We start from the raw sequence: 21,031 nt of genomic DNA, 5'->3' as shown, positions 1-21,031 counted from the left end.
ATTATATATTAAAACTTATAACTAGGTAAAATTATAATATATTTACAACCCTAGATGACAATCTCAATTCTTCAGTTATATTGATATAGTTATTTATGTATCAAAGGAATTAGGAGGGCCTTAATTACCGATGGCAAAGTTTGCGTCCCGAGGGCCTCTGGCCCGAGGGACAGCAATTGCCTGAGGTTATTAAGGCTCATTAATTACCGTGGTACATAGATAATTTTATTTCTGACCGATTTCAATAAAATTTTGTTCATTTTTGAAACGGAAAAATGTACCAATTCATTTCCTTCCCGGTATATTTGAATCAGGTACCGTTGATTATAGTAGAGTTTTCTTGTTGCTAGGTTGTTGCTATGTTACTTGTTTATAAACAGAACTTTGTTATCAAGCTGTGTTTGCGGTGAAAACGTGTTTTCTACCTCAAATATAATGGAGGATATTTTGAAAAAAGCTGAACAAGCAAGAGAATCATTAATTCCATCGAAAAGTGAAGCCGTATACCAAAAAGAATACAAGATATATCTGGACTGGCTGACGCGGAAAAATGTTATGCCAAAAGATGTCACTGAAACTGTATTTCTGGCATATTTTCAAGAACTGGTAAGGAATTTTCTATGTTTTTCGGTAGATTTGGTAGTAATTGTGTTTATTCGTTTCAGTCAGAAACGTATAGTCCGAATTCTTTATGGACTAAATGGTCAATGCTAAAATCGATGGTGACTATACATGAGAAACGAGATATCACCAAGTTCAATGAACTACTGGCTTTTTTGAAACGGAAGAGTAAGAGTTATAAGCCGAAAAAGTCTGCTGTTTTATCTCCTAAAGATGTTATCAGATTCCTAAAGGACGCTCCTAATGATATTTATTTATTGCATAAGGTAATTTTTTTCTTATTTTCCTTTTTGTGTGTATTTATTTCCTTTTTTTTGTTATAGGTTGTGTTGATTATGGGTTATTTTAGAGGATGCAGAAGTCAGGAACTTTTTAATATGAAGATATCGGATATAGAGGACCGGGATTCCGTTATGGTAGTGAACGTACCGGAAAGTAAAACTGGTGTATCGAAGAAATTTCCAGTTGTGGATGAAAAAGAGTTCTCCGCTTTGCCTTTATTAAGACTTTATATGTCTTCGCGTCCTAAAGGTATTGAACGATTTTTTTTGAGCTTCCGACAAAATAAATGTACATCTCAGCCAATTGGAAAAAACATGTTTGGGAAAATCCCCAGCAAAATCGCAATGTATTTAGAATTGCCAAACTCATCTTCCTATACGGGACATTGCCTTCGTCGCACTTCTGCTACTGCTCTAGCCAATGCAGGAGCAACTATGACTAACTTAAAAAGACACGGAGGTTGGAAAAGTTCCACGGTGGCGGAGGGGTATTTGGAGGATATCATCGAATTGAGAAATAAAACGGCGCGTATGTTGTCTACATTGTCATCAGAAGAGGCAGGTACCTCGACTGTAGTGAACAGAAGCTCCAGCCATACAAAAGAAGAAATTGTTTCCAGTGGCGGAAGTAATTTTCAGGGAACATTTCAAAATTGTACATTTATTATTTGTAATGACGTGAATAGATAAAATATGGTTCAGTTTTCATTTCTATTTATTTTTACTTGTGAAAGGTAGAGGGAATTATAAAATCTATAATGTCCCAAGGGAGTTATGACCCTCTTTATTGATAGCGTAACTATGACGATATAAGCTTATAATATCCCGGTCAGAAATAAAGTCATTTATAAACTCTTCAATGGAGTAGTAGGCTTTATCAATCAGAAAGTTTTTTACGAACGGTTTAAATTTTCTTAGTGACATTTTTCTAACATGATTTGACAATTTGTTAAATAGCCTGACACCCATGAAAATTGGACTCGATTCTGATCTAGCCAGTCTATGATTTGGTATTTCTAACAATGTTGAATTTCTTGTGCTGTAATTATTTTTGTTTAAGAAGGTAAAAGGTCGCTGATCCGATTTTACAAAAATTAACAGCTGGTACATATAAATGCATGGGAGAGTTAATATTCTTAAAACTTTGAATAGATCTCTGCAGCTAGTACGTCTATTTACACTCTGAATGTTTCTGACAGCTCTCTTCTGTAAAATAAATACCCTTTGTGCCTCACGTGATAGGCTCCAAGCTACTATACTATATGAGATTGTTGAGTGAAATTGGGCATGATAGTACATGAGTACCACCGACTTATCTATAATTTTACTGAGTTGATAGATACAGTAACACATAGGCGTTATTTTTTTACATATTTCATTAATATGTTGATTCCATTTACAATCTTCAGTGAGAGTAAGTCCTAGAAATTTTATTGAATTCACCTGTTTCATTAAACCGTGCTGTGATTTTAACAGTAAACTGTGATCATGACCATTTGGGGCATAACTAAATCTTAGGAAGGATGATTTTTTTATCATTGCAGATTAATTTATTGCTGGAAAACCAGTCCTGGGCTTTTAAAATTTTTCTGTGAGCCAAGTCTACTGTGGATGTAACATTCTTACCACTAACCAGTAGTGTTGTGTCATCCGCATAGATTACAAAATTTCCTTCAAAGTCATTGACATAACTTAGGGAAATCACCTGAAAGAACTGTTGAATGAAAGGCTGTTGCGGATGTTAATATTCTGCGTGAATCGAAGAGAATTCATCCTGATTATTTTGTTCTGAATCTTCTTCAGGAGGAGGTTTGTCCCCAGACAACTTAAGCCTCCATAATAGCTGGTTTCAACTACTGAATGAAAGACAACTTGCGGATGTTAATATTCTGCATGACTCAAAGAGAATTTATCAATAACCTGATCATTTTGTTCTGAATTTTCTTCAGGCGAAGGAGGTTTATCCCCAAGTTTGAACGTCGTGCTAAGACAAGTTAATTCTTTAGATTAAACTTAGATTTCCGGTATATTGAAGGACAGAACTTGGCTATCTACCCATTTGATCGATTTTTTAGGTAGAAAATCTGATGTGTTCAGGTCAGTTTCCGATCTACCAAATCAACTGGTACTTGAGACCGAAATAGTCGACAAACGGTTGCCAGTCGATCTTCTTTCCTGATACCCTCATTCTCATAATTATCTCCTGAGTCATGGTACCAAGATTCAATTTCAGTCAACGCGTTTTGAATGTTACCGACACAGAACTGTACATGCCCTTACCTTGAAAAGTTTTTCAGGTAGAGGTTGATCTGGAAATATTTTTACTCATTACCATGGAACTGTATAGAACTAGTGTGGTCATACATATAGTTCGTGGGCGACAAAAGTGATATATAAACCTACAGTGGACCGGAAATTCTTTCACCAATTAGTTCTTCATACTGAAAAGGGTTGAGAGAATGATAGACGAACACATCAGGATGGTCGCTTTACATACAAGTATCCAAGTGTCAAATTAATAGATCTAACATAACATAACCTTGTAGAGGAAAGCATCTGATCTCTCAACAATAAACGTATTATGGTGGTCGTTTTTTTCAATATCAACGGATAATGAGGCAATGGACTTCTTGAACATATCGGATCAACTTGCCATTCGATCTCTGCTTTACCAACATGACATTTGGTCTCTGCTGTTGGAATTGTTTATTATAATATATCGATGTTAATATTTTATCTCCCTATATGAATAATTTTGTTTTATGTTTTTGGTAACTATTGTACAGAGTAGAGTTCAGTTGTTAAAAAGTATTAATAAAAGTCATCTCGAGAAAAGTCAAAACCTATTTTTGAAACGATTAAATAATAAGAATCCATCCCATTTACAATATCTGCCACGTCGGTAAGGAAAGCATGGTAATATTCTCCCAAGAAAGCTGGATGATTTTTATTGTTGGTGCCAGAGGGACCACCCACTTGGAAAATGTTCTACACAATGCTTGACGGTTCCTATGGACATGCCGAAGGATTTGGAGCTCACACCCGAAATATTTTTTTTGGTATCTATATGATGATTTTTAGACCAATCGTCACGTACAGAATAATTGTTTGGTGGCCGAAACCCCTACAGCAAACAGCTCAAGCAAAACTCTCGAATAAACAAAGACAGGCTGCTTGACTATCGGCAGTCATTGAAATTCTTTTCTGGAAAGAGAAGCAAGAAGGACAACATAGGTACAGGAAAAAGGCTTATGCGGAGCGTAACAGACTACATTGAAAGTCAAAGTATCCATTAAATGATCTTCGACTCGATGCCTTCAATTCGAAGTAAAGAGGATTGGGTCCTTCAGGAAGAGGAAATATTAATGGTAGATAACTATTAGTTCACAAATGGATCCGCCGTCTTACTCGAATCTTGAATGTCCTATAATTCAGAAAATATCTAATTCATCGAATCAAGCCGAGAAGAAGGTCTAAACTGAGTATTGTGTGCAGACAATAATTAAAGAAATACATATACCTTCTTCAAGACTTGTAGACTACCAGACATACGATAGCTAGACTTCACACCAGTAGATTTTGGTCAACACTCGTTTTCGAGCAACGGGCAAAACATTTAAAATTATATAACATTGGGAGGAACCAATTTGCTCCAACTCTCTCTGTTGAAACTATTTTCCGTTAATCCGCTGTCGCCCCCCTATTAGTGACAATCCTCAGAAGTCAAAACTTTGCAAGCTGAGTATTAAAGAGGTCTTACCTATCAACGTGCAGTTTCTAACATGGGTTGGATGATACACAGTAAAAATCAGTCGTCCGGCTCTAGGACTCGAATCACCGTTCCACATAGTGGTTGATTGACTGAGTAGAACGAACCAAATAAAGAGTTGTTAACGAGTAATCCAAGAAATATATATAAAAAGTAAGAAAAACGTGACTAATGGACCTAGTTGTGCAAAAAGTGCGGGCTATATAAAAATCAATATAGTTGATTTAATACACGAATATATCTAACCCTACTTACTGTATGTGTTTTAGACAATACGATTTCTGATCACAGAACTGTCTTATTTGAATATATCGAGAATGTCTCACCAGTAAAGAGGGATGTTCCAGAACCCCGAAGAAGTTTCATCGCTAATAACGTAAATAGTTTCATACAATTTTTAGAGAGGGAGAGTCTTGGATTGACGTCTATAATTTTTCCAATGTGGATAGATGCATATAATACTTTTAATGACATATTTGTTCATTATTTCAACAGTTGTTTTCCGCTGAAAAGGTATTGTGGTTAAAGAAATTCTATAAAAATGTGTATCGATGATTAAGTTGAAAAATCAAACTATAAGATTAATTTCTACTGAAATGTAGTTTTCCCGTTCTGAACGAAGCTTATTCATTTGCAAAAAGCATGAAATGTTATTAGCAAAACTAAGCGCTCCTACTACCAAAGTAAAATATTCAATGCAAACAATCCTGCAAAAATGACTTTAGTATCTGATTTGACAAATCGTTCTTCTCAGTGAACATAGTGAGCAGAGCTCAATTTTCTGAACCTGAAATAATTGGGTTCAGTGAGTTCCTGTTTCTCGCCCCCTTTTCAGAACCTGAATCACTACAACTGATGTCAAATAAACTGAACAATAAAGCTTCGTCGGGGCAAGATGAGATTCAGTCATTCATCTTGAAGAGAGTATTATGTCACATTATTTCACCTCTTACTTATCTTGTTAATCTTTGTTCCACTTGTGGGTAATTTTCCATCTTTATTAAAAATCGGCAAAGTCATCCCAGTATATAAAAAGCAAAATCCAGCATATCTTAAAAAGTATAGGCCCATTACTGTCACATCTTGCTTTTCAAAGGTTTTTGAATATTATGAGCAAAGACTTATGTACTCTGCATTAAGTCATTAGCGTCTTCTCAGATAACCAACATGGTTTCCTGTCTGGACCACAGTATTTCTGTATACAGTAGTTTCACTCAGCGTCGGTCCCTTTGATGTCGGTGTCCAGGAGTTTCATTTTTTATAATGATGACGTATTTGACACTAATGACATTTCTCCCTACTACAATCTCAACCAAAGCGTGTATACACTGCTCAACATAACAACTATTCATATAAACTGCTAAAAAAAAAACAGTCTATGAAAACCATGTTGGGCACCTGAGAAAATTGTACAAATGATAATTTTGCATTTGTGTAATATTGAAGTATCCCAGATCATTCGGGCAATGATGAACTAAGTTTCAAGTAGATTTTAAAAATTCATGGAATCGGCAGATGTTCATATTCGAATGTGACAAAATATATTTTCATTTCAACAAGAAAAAAGACAAGATAAAGAAAGTGTTTTGTTATTCATGAACCATGGTACGAGTCCATGCGAAATTTCTTTGTAGTGATTTTTGGGGCCAAATATAGCATATTCATTTATTGATTGGAGAATTCAAGATGGCGGACGAGTTTGCCGATTCGATTATATTAAGGACCAATTATTAAAAATATTCCTAATCGAATTCATCACTCAAGATTAAGGAATTTGTAGAGCCTATTCTTTCTGAATTATGTAGTTACTATTCAGGACTTGAAGAAGTAAAAAAGTAATTAAGTATGTAGTGTTCAATCATACAAAAATAATTTTTTTGTATGTATGTACTAACTATAAATGTATGTGAGAGTTTTCGGAGTCGGAAGTTATGAATTATTTACACTGTAAGATAATAGGTTGTTTTGCTGCTTCCAGCTTTTATCCAAGTAAAAATTGATAATAAAATCACTGACAAGTCCAAATGCGTTTTGACTATACCATTATATATGTTTTCCGACAGAAAACAACTACTTCTTTAGCTAATAACTCGACATATATTGACAAATGTTGATATTTGAATCTATACAAGTCTAGATGTCTAATCAACCCCGAAAAGTTGCTGCGTAGAATAAAAACAGTTATTCTAAATGAAACATGTCCTATTAGTCAGCAACTTCTTATATAATGTAAATTTGACTATCAAAAATACCTTACGACTGTTAACCTTTCGGAATCCAAGTCGCCTCAGACATAATTGCAAAGATTCTCACTTTGAAGAAACAACTTTGCAAGAGCTCTCTATGACAAATAGTGGGACTTCGCCTGATTCGAACAAGGAACCAACTGCGAACCGTTTTGAAGTGTTCCTCATCAGTGCAAACCATGCTATCACGGTTGTATACACACAGGGACTCGGCACAGTATAGTTATATAAGTATACTGTGGACTCGGTATTCCTCGTAGACAGCTCTTGCAGAGTTGTTCCTTCAAAGAAAGGATTTTTGCACGTATGTCCGAGATATAATTCAACATCTGTTGGGATAGTTGCCAGAGAAGTAGTTGTTTTGTCAGACACATGCCATACAATGTATACAAAGGTATAGACATTTCCAAAATGAATGTTTGCAACTGTCCTGCAGTCCCTAAATAATTTCAAATACGTTTTTCCTCCTGACCTGACTGATAAGTACAGTAGAAAAAAATAAAACTATATAGCCCATAGTAAATCTGGAAAAGCTTTAGTGGGGTTGCAGTCAGAATTTTTGGTACTAGGTCAAAGAAGACTCCTTATTTTCGTCAAGCTTTCGATAGTTTATTTCTACCTTCCTTAAAAAGACATCACTTCAGGCTTTGAATACACTTTATTCAGAAAACTAACAAATTTTTCTATTGCTAAAGTATAATAAGTCGTGGGTACATATAAACACTAGGTATTTAAGAAGTATTGGAGAAAATTTACAAATGTCGAAGGTTTTTTATTTTTTGGTTTTCTTTAATTTTTTTCGATGTAGTTTTGAAACTACGATTTATAAACTTAATCGTATAATAAATTCTCACCCGCACATATAATGAAATTAAATAATCAACTGGAAAATGCAAACATGGATGAGAAAAAGGCACTTCCTGGAGTTTATGTTTTATGCTCCTTCCAACACCAAGTTCTATCGATAAGTTTGGAAAATGTTCACTGAAAATAGTTTCCAAAATGTTCAAATAATCTATAAACTTTTTATGTGTAGTTTGTAGATTTCCAAAAGTATCGTTTTTTGCATTTGGATATGCTCTGAATTGCGTGTAGAAAGTTTCTGCACTTAATAATTCATTTTCTCTAGCATAGTTAATGCAAATGTCACATTTGTGTTTTTCGAGACAATTTTTCATAAAATAGCCACTTATGTAACTGAAAGAGTTCTGCTCAGGCAACTGTAGATTGGTGTAATCATTGCTATCCAGGAAACAGGACTCAATAGTCTTTTGCATTTTTCGGTTGATGTATTGGCAGGAGAATCAGTTCTTGCCTTTCTGCTACTGACATTATCAGCTGTAACATCTTCATAGGTTTGCCTGCCTTGAGAGGTGCCTGCTACACTCTCAGAAATGTTCGACATCCCAGTATCATTAACAACGGGATTATCTTGAAAATAAAAAAAGGTATGGTGGAATTCATTGCTTTGCTTTCAAGAATAGAAAGTTATCTACTATTAACTACTGGACTGCATTATTCTAGATTGACTTTACCTTGCTCTGAGGGGTTTATTTCATCAGAAAAACCGGTGGGAACTGCTTCTTTTTTCAATCTGTTTTTCTGCAAATTGGCAAACATATCACTTCCAAAGTGCTTACAACAGACACGAAAACGGAAATAGCATTCTTCAGAAGTGAACTCCTTCAATTTATCCACTTTCAAAATGGCCTTCCATGAAGCACACCTATGAAAAAAATCTCAGTAAAGGGTTTTTTTTCAGTTTCAGAAGATAGTTACCTTGCATCATCTTTGGGAATCCTAAAAAAACTCAATTGGAGATTTTTCCTCGAATTGCCTGAACATACTACGCAATATTTGCATTGTTTTTTGGAAACAAACTCAGCCAAAACTGTAGACATCTTGCAATTCACTATTTCGCAGAAAAAACACCCACTGCTAGCAAACGAATAAAAGTATATGCCACAAAACTTAGAACACGTGAAAACTACGAAATAAACAAAAATCACAGTGTTTTATAGGTTATGATTGCATTTTGCACTGTTGCCAATGTGACAATTATCGTTATCCGACATAATATTGTAGATTTGCCAAAATGATCATTTTCGAATAAAATACGTGGAATATTTCTAAGAACCAACGTCTCATCCAGTAATATTCCAGCAATCAGAATTTTATGTAATAAGAGACCACCTTTAACATTTTTTCACGAGTTGTAAAATAATGTACCACAGTAGGTTGGGTAAAACCCATGAAATTCGACAACTATGGAAGGTTTGCATGCCTGTCTTAAACTCGTCGTTTGCGCAGACCTAAGACATCGACGCGTGGGTCTGCGCGTAGGAAAATTCAAACCACAAATCAGCCTGAGTGAAACTACTGTATACAGAAATACTGTGCCTGGACCCTCAATTCAGAGTGCGGTGTTGTCATTTTATGAAAAATATATCAACTCAATCGAATCGAGCGAGAGCACTGTTGGGATCTTCTGTGATCTCAGCAGGGCATTTGACTGCGTTCAGCATGATGTGCTTCTGTCTAAACTGCACAGAAAACACTTCCTTGATTGACGACTTGTTTATTTTGTGGAATTTCATGCTCACTGAGGATACACTACAAAAACACACTTTTGTATATTTTACACGATATTTCTTTATTGTAGACTAGTTTCGGCCATTACAGTTAGTTTTAGAAATGTCTCTATGGGCGTTTCCCAAGGCTCTGTTTTGGAGCCAATTTTATTTTTATTCTATACGAATGACATGGATAATATCGAATCTTCTGCCTGCTTTATTAGATATGCAGATGACACTAATATACTTGTCTCTGAAGAATGTGAAAACGGCTTAAAACAAAAGTGTACAGCTGCTGTTGTTAACCTCATTTTATGGTGTGATCAGAACTCTCTTTATTTCATTGATTATAGGACAAACATAATTCAATTTCACATCTCCAAAAAACAATGAGGAACTTCAACAATAAAAACTGATGATATCTAATTCGATCCTATACTTTATAAGTTGAATTTCTAGGAATTACTATAGAAGCTGGTTTGAATTGGGAAGAATATTTTACCAACTCGATCTCAAAACTAAACTCTTTATGTTTTATGTTCTGAAATCTTAAAAACATTCTGTTACGTGAACAATTATTCGTTTTATATCATGTCCAAGTGGCCTCCCAATTACGTTATGGAGTGTTTCCACTCGAGCATCTGATGTATTTATTGTACTAAAATGCATTTTAAGAATTATTTGCTATACCCCAAGCAAATCTTTCTGTAGCCCGATTTTTTAGGAATCAAAAATTTTAACACTGATAAGCATTTTAATTTTAGAAATATATGTATTTACAAATTAAAATAAGTTCACTAGGACTCAAGTACCTACATAGTTAAAACACAAGAAATTACGCTGATTTCTACATTCCCTATTGTTGTATCCTCGAAATCTCCGAATATTTGAGTCTGAAGATTTTCAGTAAACTGCCCAAAGAAATAGTAAGTTCCGCCAATATTATTATTTTCAAAACTCGATTGAGAACATATTTACTCAACAAAAGTTTTTTTATACATTGGACAAATTCTTCCCTTTTTATTAGATTATGAGTCACTATTTCTATATGTTTTATCATCTTGGGTAAAATAAATGTATTATTAATATAACCTCTCACGATAACCCCAACCGGCTACTCTACATTTATGTTATATCTCACTTATAACTAGGTGATCTTGATGATATATGTTATAATATATCATGAATTCACAATTTCACTCAGCACTATTCAGTAATTACATACTTACTTATCATTTTTATATTCTTCATGGTTGATTGTAATTTATAACTACATATATGTAATAGATAACACAACACAACAAAGTTTTTGTTTCGGGGTTGAAATTAGATGATTTTAATGTATTTCCACGTGTTAAAACCGAAAGTGACCATAAAAATTATATATTAGCTCTTGTTTTCAAGATATAGTATCATTATATTATATATATGTATATTGAGTTTTCAACAAATGAAATATTTCATCACCAACAGTTGGTACACATGTTTGTTTACATAACACCCCTCTCATCAGCTGTTCTTAAGTAGTAAACATAACCTATGTGAGTTTGTCAATTGTACGCACGTGGTTGCTATTGAAATTATCGTGTGAAGTTGATTTTTAAATTAATTTAAGTGCTGATCTGAAATGCCTCGAAAGTGTGTGAATTCTGTCGATAGCTTTTGCTATATATGTGGTGAAATAACATTTAAGGCTCAGAAACGTAAAATGACACCTATCGTTAAGACAGTCTATGAACATTTTTTTGGTGTGGAAGTTGGGGACCAAGATAAATCATGGGCTCCTCATATATGTTGTAATTCTTGTTCCATCATATTGCGAGAGTGGCTGAAAAATAAAAACCGGGCAATGGCTTTTGCAGTACCTATGGTTTGGCGTGAGCCTACCAATCATACAGACGACTGTTATTTCTGCTTAACTCCTCCCATTAAGCAAGGTTTATCTATGAGAAAAGAGGAACGGTTAAATACCGTAATCTCCCATCTGCTCTTCGGCCTGTACCACACTCAGACAATTTGCCAGTCCCTTCTCCACCCCAAAACTATGAAATTTTAGAGGAAGGTGATGAAGACTGTTTAGAAGGAGCAACCAATCCTTCTACATCCTATGACGCTGATTTTGAGGTAAGCGATAGGTCTAGTGATCCGCACAGAATTAGTCAAGTAGAGTTGAGTGACCTTATAAGAGATCTTCGCTTGTCTAAGGAAAAGGCTGAGCTGTTAGGGTCAAAACTACAATAGTGGAATCTTCTAAAACATGATGTGAAAATATCTCAGTACAGACAGCGTCAAAAAGATTTGCTTCCTTTTTTTGAGAAAAAAGAAAACCTCGTAGTTTGTTCTGATGTTAATGGTTTGATGGGCTGCTTGAATTTGGATCACACTCCATCTGAATGGAGACTGTTTATAGACTCTTCAAAACTAAGCTTAAAAGCTGTACTTCTGCATAATGGAAATCAGCTACCCTCTATTCCTATAGGTCATGCAGTTCACATGAAGGAAACGTATATAAATATGAAAACACTTCTCCAATCAATCAAATATGAACAACACAAGTGGCACATCTGTGGTGATCTGAAAGTCATTGCTATACTCTTAGGAATGCAATTAGGGTTCACCAAGTACTGTTGTTTTTTGTGTCTGTGGGACAGTCGGGATAGAAAATCTCACTATGAAAAAATGAACTGGCCTACACGAGACCTAAACCCTAATGAGAAAAATGTAGTTTACGAGCCTCTTGTAGATCCTAAGGATGTTCTCCTTCCCCCATTACATATTAAGTTGGGACTAATGAAAAACTTTGTGAAGGCCATGGACCAGGAAGGACAAGCTTTTAAGTACTTGAGAGCAAAGTTTCCCAGGTTGAGTGATGCTAAAGTCGAGGAAGGCATCTTTATTGGGCCTCAAATCCGTGAAATCGTAAATGACCCTACTTTTGACATGATTTTAACAGGAAATGAAAAAAGAGCCTGGGAAGCCTTTAAGGGGGTTGTACATGGGTTTTTAGGTAACAAAAGAGATGATAACTTCACAGCATTGGTTAAAGAGCTTCTTCAAGCTTACCACCAACTTGGATGTAACATGTCCTTAAAAATTCATTTTCTTCACTCTCATCTTAATTTCTTCCCACAAAACTGTGGAGCTGTGAGTGACGAACATGGAGAAAGATTCCATCAAGACATTGCCTTAATGGAACAGAGATATCAGGGCCGTTGGAATGAAGCAATGCTTGCAGACTACTGCTGGTCTGTGTGTAGGGATGCTCCAGAAGTGTTTTATAAAAGACAAGCTAAACGACAGCGATCTTACAATGAATCGGATGGACTTAATTGAAATTTGGTGGTACAAATTTCTTTTTTTTTGTCAAAACACTAAGAATAATGTTTTTTTTATAAATTTTGTACTTAAAATATTCTAAAAGAAACATAACACTATTGTTTTATGTACTTTCACTTTTCACGTATAGTATAACTACTCTTTAAGATTAAGTACTGTGTATCTCAAAAACCAGAGCTAATAAAAATTTTTCATTGTTATTTTCGTTTTTATCACAACAAAATTAGTAGAAATTGACTAATTTAGTGTAGGAAACATTCAAAAAATATTTTTTTGTTGTGTTGTGATAATAAAACATATAAAAGTAAAATAATTGAGAACTGTCAATCCACGAAGTATCATTGTCATTTATATTCATTTATGCTGGGAATCTTATATAAGACAAACTCATCAAGTTGAACATTTTGTGATGCACTGTTTGGAAGCTTTGATAACGTAATGAATATCACTGGAGTTTTATCCCAACACCAACCCATTATTTTAACACCTCGACACGTGTTTCGATCACCAAGTGATGATCTTCAAGAGAAAGATTAAACTGCAGTTTAATCTTCCTAAACTGGAGTAATATTTTTTCAAAATTTTGAGTTATGTCAAATTTTGAAGATATTTTTATAATGAAAAATTAGCGCCAGAAGACTGAGTTGTCTTATTTGAGAATTTGCTGAAATTCCAAATAACAGTTATGCATTTTGTGAGCAAATCCTTTGTGAAATAATAATTTGTTATTGAAAACTGAATACATGAATCAGTAGTCACCAAAAAAAGACTGAGATCTCAGAATGTATGACATATGCTACTCGTATTCTCTGTTTGTAGAACAAAATTTACGAGCAGCAGCTACCAGTTCTGACAACATGCAAAACATTCAAAATATAAAAAACATAATTTGAAAAATTTGAATAATTTCATCCTATCATACACAAGCATCTGCGTATCGCAAGCGTATAATAATTTCAAAAATTGCATTTAATTGTACTTTAAAAGAAACAAATTTTGCAGGTGCTCAGACCGCTGCTGAATAATTTTAGCCTTTCGCGATTGTAGATATGATTGATAACGTCATTGAAGCAGAAAAATATTTCATTGGTATAAAGATATTAGTTCGATAAAGTCCTCACTGTCGTCGTGTTTCTTTGATTCAATGTAAATGACAGCAATTGAGAAATTACATATTTAGAAATATTATTAAATTTGGATGGGTTATTTCCTGACGTGATGATACTTCAGTTTTAGGTTAAACATCTGCAAGCTCACTAAATATGCTGGGCATGCTACAACTTTCGGATCAGAACTCAGCTTGGGTTCAAAATCAAATAGCAATTAGAAGCCATCAGATCATATCAACTCTTGTAGTATTTTTCAATTCAATTTTTACTATAAACATTCATTATGGAATTGAAACAAACATCATTCACCGAAATATTACGCAATGTGTATTATCATAAAATGTTACTTACTATCATCATCCATGGGAAGTTTAGAAACAAGACATTTGTCCCATTACCTAATCAGCGCCGTTTTGGATAACATAACAAGACGAAGCATTCATGTCTTTTGTAATATTTATGTCACCAAAAAGACGCTGTCATGATGACATTCGGATAGTTATTCTCAGTCATATGAATTTGATTGAAATTGAAAAGGGAATATTTTAACGAGAAAACAGTTTATTGGGGGAAAGCTTTTTCTCCTTCATTGTTCAATGATGGATGAGTAGAAAGCCAAAAAGCTTTTTTCAATGATGCAAAAAGCTTTTTTTCTCGAAAAAACAATTTCTCCTGAAAATATTCCGTTTTCAATTTATTTCTTAGTGTTTCTTAACATTTGGTTGAATTGACATTTTTGGAACGTATGCCGTATCATAGAATAATTAGTGAAAAATTCAAAACTATTATTGTTTATTTGATGTTGTGCAAATAAATTGACTTCTGATGGAGATTATAAATATACAAAAAAATGTGTATCCAAAAATCTGTATGCTTTTGATAAACGATAAAATTACTGTTGAGCTTCAAATTGGCTAAATTGTTACCATAGTAACATAACCACAAGCTTCTGCTTCAATGAGCGAGAAATTGATAGCATATCTCCATCAGTGACAGTCAGAAAGTAAAAATGTGAGAATCTTCCGAAGGAAAGAAGAAAGCAATTGATTTCAAAATAAATTCTTTATAAAGATGTATAGATCAATCAAAGAAGTAATTTGAGGATGACAGTGTGCCATGTTAGTGTCTATGTCCGCCATGTAAGTGAAATGTTACCTTTTTCATATCATCCTTTGAATGATATCTGATTATCATTTTCTCATTATTATTATTTTTATTTTTCTCACCCTGTTGTTTTCACCGGGATGTGAAACCGGAAAATCTACATTATTTGAAACAAGACGCTGAAATTTTTAAGGTACGCACAGTTTGGTTCAATTTACATTGATATATTGATACTCAACACAATTTAAACAATATTCCTATTGCGAATGAATGTCATTACGTACTGTCATCAATGCCATAAGTAGATTCGACTCGTGACACAAAGTCGTAATTTATTTATTTTATTTATTTATCTATCGGTCAAGTACACTACAGAATTATTATAAAATCCCAAATGGTACATCAACAAAGTTTCAACTGTTGAAACCAGTCAAGCATTAGAGTTCACTTATAAACCCAACAAGTAAGATCCTTGATATAAACTATTGTAATTGCTTAAAAATAAATAAACCTATTTATTTTTTATTAGTTCAGTACACCACTAACTATTAATAAAATACCAAATGGAACACAAAAAAGAAAAAAATATTAAAAAGACAAGAATAAGCATAAAGACATTCAACACTTATGATAAATTAAATTATAAAACAAAACGTAACTATGTCAAGTACATTACAGAATTATAACAAAGTCCCAAATGTTACATCAATAAACCCTGGAGTCAAGTTATTACTTCATAATAAATAAAGGTATTTCATTTGTCCAGTAGTACATTAAGTTCAAATTCAAATTAAAAAAAAGACATGTACAAACACTATAATAAGTTATGATTATTAAAAGAAATAATAAACGACGATTCAGAAGTTGAATGAACAATCTCTGGATGAAGTCGTCTGATTGATTTTTTTTTAATTTTAAATATGACAAATGTAAAAGATCAAGTTCTGAAAAGTATGTATTGAAATTTTTTTGAAGCCTACAACTTGCCATTGAGCCATAGTTAGTCCTGTGGAATTGCAACCTAAATGAAAAAATGTGACTGTATCTTAAGAGTGAGAGGCCGGGTTTTGCCGGGTATGCCTACAGACACGTACGCTTTATCGAAATGTGTAATGACAGATATGTTCAAAGTATTTCTGCTCATTTCATTATATTCAGAAAAGGACATGGAAGGTTTCGACGAAGAGATTTTTTGAGAAAATGTCTTGTTTTAAGGAGTTTTATTGAACTTCTGCAAAGGATAATGCTTACTAAAAATTCAAATATGTCTTCGTCCCAACCTTAAAATGCCTATGTAGCTTACAATAAGAGACTCAGTTTAAAAAAAAATAAATTATAAGATCATATTTTGCAAAATTAAATTTATACAAACGCCACTAGTTAGGCAAATTATTCACATCAGATCTTCGCTAGTTGACTGAATTCAGGCGCGATAGAATAATCAGGGAAAGTTTGTGGCAGTAGCCATACCTCTAGAACAGCGGCGCGCGAATACATATTTTAATATTTCTTCAATAAAATGTAAATGGAATATTCGGAAATTCACAACACAACAAAGTTTTTGTTTCGGGGTTGAAATTAGATGATTTTAATGTATTTTCACGTGGTAAAACCGAAAGTGACCATAAAAATTATATATTAACTCTTGTTTTCAAGATATAGTATCATTATATTATATATATGTATATTGAGTTTTCAACAAATGAAATATTTCATCACCAACAGTTGGTACATATGTTTGTTTACATAACACCCCTCTCATCAGCTGTTCTTAAGTAGTAAACATTACCTATGTGAGTTTGTCAATTGTACGCATGTGGTTGCTATTGAAATTATCGTGTGAAGTTGATGTTTAAATTAATTTAAGTGCTGATCTGAAATGCCTCGAAAGTGTGTGAATTCTGTCGATAGCTTTTGCTATATATGTGGTGAAATAACATTTAAGGCTCAGAAACGTAAAATGACACCTATCGTTAAGACAGCCTATGAACATTATTTTGGTGTGAAAGTTGGGGACCAAGATAAATCATGGGCTCCTCATATATATTGTAATTCTTGTTCCGTCATATTGCGAGAGTGGCTGAAAAATAAAAACCGGGCAATGGCTTTTGCAGTACCTATGGTTTGGCGTGAGCCTACCAATCATACAGACGACTGTTATTTCTGCTTAACTCCTCCCATTAAGCAAGGTTTATCTATGAAGAAAAGAGGAACGGTTAAATACCCTAATCTCCCATCTGCTCTTCGGCCTGTACCACACTCAGACAATTTGCCAGTCCCTTTTCCACCCCAAAACTATGAAATTTTAGAGGAAGGTGATGAAGACTGTTTAGAAGGAGCAACCCATCCTTCTACATTCTATGACCCTGATTTTGAGGTAAGCGATAGGTCTAGTGATCCGCACAGAATTAGTCAAGCAGAGTTGAGTGACCTTATAAGAGATCTTCGCTTGTCTAAGGAAAAGGCTGAGCTGTTAAGGTCAAGACTACAACAGTGGAATCTTCTAAAACATGATGTGAAAATATCTCAGTACAGACAGCGTCAAAAAGATTTGCTTCCTTTTTTTGAGAAAAAAGAAAACCTCGTAGTTTGTTCTGATGTTAATGGTTTGATGGACTGCTTGAATTTGGATCACACTCCATCTGAATGGAGACTGTTTATAGACTCTTCAAAACTAAGCTTAAAGTAACGGAGATTAGGCTGACGTGTGGGAAGTGTCCAAGTATCACCTAACTCCAAACCAAATTTCGATATCATAGTACTTCTTAACTGAAAGATATCGGCATTTTTAGAAGTCATGATTTTCGAAGAAAAAAATTGAAATTAATTTTTATTTCGAAAACGGTAACAGATAGGTATACGGAAATATCAAGAAAAGTTGTCGGGCAATTGTTGGAGATTCCAAAAATAATATGATATACAGAGTGTTCCATTTGAAAAATCAAAGTTGCTACTGCTTTCTAATAGAAGCGGCAACACCGCATTGTCGAAAATACTTTAGTTGGCTAGAGAATGTCCGAATATGCCCTCCATTAAATTTTCAAAGTGATCCGTTGTCTGGTTCACCAGAAACGTCTAATGTGCCATCCACCGTGAATCAGCCTGTATAACACAAGTTGACAAATACAAAAATTTTCACTGAGCATCATCATAAAAATATTCTTATTTACATAGCTCATTATTATCTAAAATGAATATATGTATGATTAAATTTGTTAATGGTATTCTAGTACTTAAAACAAGTCGAAAAATGCAAACATTTATCACAATAAAAGAAAGTGACCATCATCGTAAAACTCCTGTAAGGTACAATAGGATTTGAGCAAAAGTATTTTTTTTTATTTTTTTTGAAAAATATGGTGTATGGAGATTATTCTCAAACAGGGTGAAAGATTGTTATATATCTTTTTCCTCTCAATTGAATTATTGTTTTTTTCGTTAATTCTAAGTGGGCGATGGGAAGAGGTAAGTTTTTTCTCGTGAGTGGCGGGGGATCACTGTCTCTCTCTTATGGGTGTTTGACACTCCCCCGGTGCAGACCACACGGCACTCACCCAGTAAAGTTATAGGTCAACCACCCAATCCCGCATCTGCGGGCAACAGGCGTTGGCCGATTTCAAGCTAGATGTGTGGGAGAGGTGTCTCGCAAGAGCCCTCGGCGGTTACTCATCCAACGCTGGAAAGGTAGCTCTCCTAACATGAGTGCCCCTTGGGATAACGTAAGGGTATGCGGTGCAGACCACACGGCGTACACCCAAAAGTCGTTGATGAACCGCCCTATCCCGCACCTATACGGGCAATGGGCGCGACAGCTTCGACATATGATGTGTGGTAGAGGATGCTCGTGAGAGTCCTCGACGGTTACTCATCAAACGTTGGAAAGGGAACTTTCCTAACATGAGTTCTAGGGGGGAGGTGAGTGCCCGTTCGCGGCTGGAGGCTAGTGAGCCTCATCTCCAACTGGCGTTGGCCTCTTAGGGGCAGCGGCTCCGCTAGCGGGTAAAGGGATACAGGGTTGCGGTAATCCATTCATGGGTGCATTGCAGCCCCATTCTGAGGCACTGGACGGCTTATGCTGTTCCGTGATCCTCGCTTGCTTCTGTACGGATCCAAGCGTTCGAGGTGTCGGGGCTCGCGGTCCTTCCGGGCTCTAGTATCCGAGTCTAGCCTTGGAGGGCACCAAGGCAGACGCTTGAGGTGTCGGAACCCGGTTGGACGGAGCTACTAGTATCCGAGCTTAGGACCCCGGCCGGCCACTTCCGGGACCATATTCCCAATTGATTTGGCATGGTTGGCGGGGGCAGGTGTGCGACGCGAGCACTCTCTGACGAGAGTCTTACTCTCGTATCTGCTCGTATCTTACTGCTCGTATCTGCAGAACAAAAATATAATAGAACAATGGCTTCCTGCAATAACCCCAAAATGCAATACAATATCGTAGCTGTCATTCGATCAGAGACAAATATGCCACCTTACTCATTGGCATACCTAGTTTCTCAGACACAACTCTCACTGCAAAGCAGCATAAGCCAGTTTCTTTTTGAGACTTTGGATGTGGATATGGAATTTTAGGTTACTATCAATTTTTATGCCAAGCAATTTTGCACTGAATTTGTTTTCAATGGTTGTAGTGGCAAATATGAAGGTTCATGAATGTATTTGAAGGTTACTAGGATAGTTTTCTTTGCATAGAAAGAGAGATGGTTTGAGTCGCACCAGTGTTTTACCTTTTTCAAATCATCTTCCATTTTTGATTTTAGTAACTCGAAATTAGAATCCTTCCATATCAGTGTGGCTCCATCAGCAAACATTGTGAACTGGTCCTGTATATCAATACTGGCTAAGTCATTCATATATACTAATAATAATAATATTTATTGGCAAAGATACATTGTTCAATGATACAAATTGTACGAGTCAATTTCCAAATAAATATAGAATTCCCACAGAAGGATATACCTGTGCGTGGGGTCTGCAGAAATTTGAATACTAATGAATACAATTTAAAATTTTAATACTAATGAATACAATTTAAAATTTGAAATATAAAGTGGTATGAGTAAATAAATAAAAGGTAAGACGTTTTAAAATTATCAGACATATTATTTTAATTATATCATCAATCTTCTTGTATGAATATGTGAATCAGTTTCTATGCATGTCACTATGATAGTAAACATTTTTCATATCAACGTGTTGGTGTATCTGAAGCCTTGGCAAGCCTAAGACCCAGGTTTTGAGTTTATTCTTAAATGAATTATCACTCCTGATATTTTTTATATGATGTGGGACGAGATTATATAACCGAGGAGCTAGGTATGAGTAAGACTTTTGAAGGATGTTTTTCCTTGAATTCGGGACATATGAATTATTTTTTTGTCGGGTTTCATATTGGTGTTCTATTATCCTTAATTCATGTTTATTATTATGTTGTCTTATTATAGTTTTGAGAAAGTAGAGTTGTCTTATGTCTAGAATTGATGTTTCTTTATATAATGAGTCGGTCGGGTAAGTTCTTTTTTTGAGGTGGATAATTTTCAATACTGATTTTTGTGTTTGTTCTAGGTGTTTCAGAAAAGTTGTGTTTGCTGCTCCCCAAGCAATTATTCCGTATGTAAGGTGGGTTTCGAACAATGCATAGTATAGCATTCGCATCTGGGCTGTTTGTAGGTATGGTCTCACGTATTTTAATCTACATGCAACAAATCGTAGTTTTTTGACTAAGTAATCAATATGTGCATCCCATTTTAGATGTGCGTCAATATATATACCAAGGTATTTCAATTTATCCACTGATGAAACGGAAAGTTCTACGTCATCGTATTTTATTGAAAGTGAAAGTGAAGAAATTATTTTCTGCTTTTTGTTTCAGAGAATTCCAGGATTCCGATTGAAAAATAATTGCAGTGTCGTCAGCAAAGCTGATTATATCACCTTCCACATTCAGTGAGAACAAATCGTTCAGGTAGATGTTAAAAAGTAGCGGACCCAA

General features: G+C 34.9%; 1 protein-coding gene across 1 annotated transcript; it reads right to left on the bottom strand.

Moving 5' to 3' along the window:
* Window positions 1-7,701: 7,701 nt before the first annotated feature.
* LOC141483776 (uncharacterized) lies at window positions 7,702-9,079 on the bottom strand. The gene is made up of 2 exons (XM_074178609.1): window positions 8,453-9,079; window positions 7,702-8,348 (listed from the first exon to the last, which is right to left on the bottom strand). The coding sequence occupies exons 1-2, from the start codon at window positions 8,535-8,537 to the stop codon at window positions 8,107-8,109; spliced, it is 327 nt and encodes a 108-aa protein (XP_074034710.1). The 5' UTR covers window positions 8,538-9,079; the 3' UTR covers window positions 7,702-8,106.
* Between the last annotated feature and the right edge of the window lie 11,952 nt (window positions 9,080-21,031).

The sequence above is a fragment of the Leptinotarsa decemlineata genome, unplaced genomic scaffold, assembly GCF_025532065.1.
Source record: "Leptinotarsa decemlineata unplaced genomic scaffold, Ldec_3_MD MMD2_tig00004204_RagTag_RagTag, whole genome shotgun sequence".
Classification (NCBI taxonomy): Eukaryota; Metazoa; Arthropoda; class Insecta; order Coleoptera; family Chrysomelidae; genus Leptinotarsa; species Leptinotarsa decemlineata.
Note: the sequence above shows the minus strand (reverse complement) of the source record. Positions and strands in the feature narration are given on the sequence as shown.

Coding starts and splice junctions, on each gene's coding strand:
- LOC141483776 (XM_074178609.1), bottom strand. CDS start 8,537: ATGTTTGCCAATTTGCAGAAAAACAGATTGAAAAAAGAAGCAGTTCCC. Junction 8,349..8,452: donor AATAAACCCCTCAGAGCAAG/GTAAAGTCAATC, acceptor TTTATTTTCAAG/ATAATCCCGTTGTTAATGAT.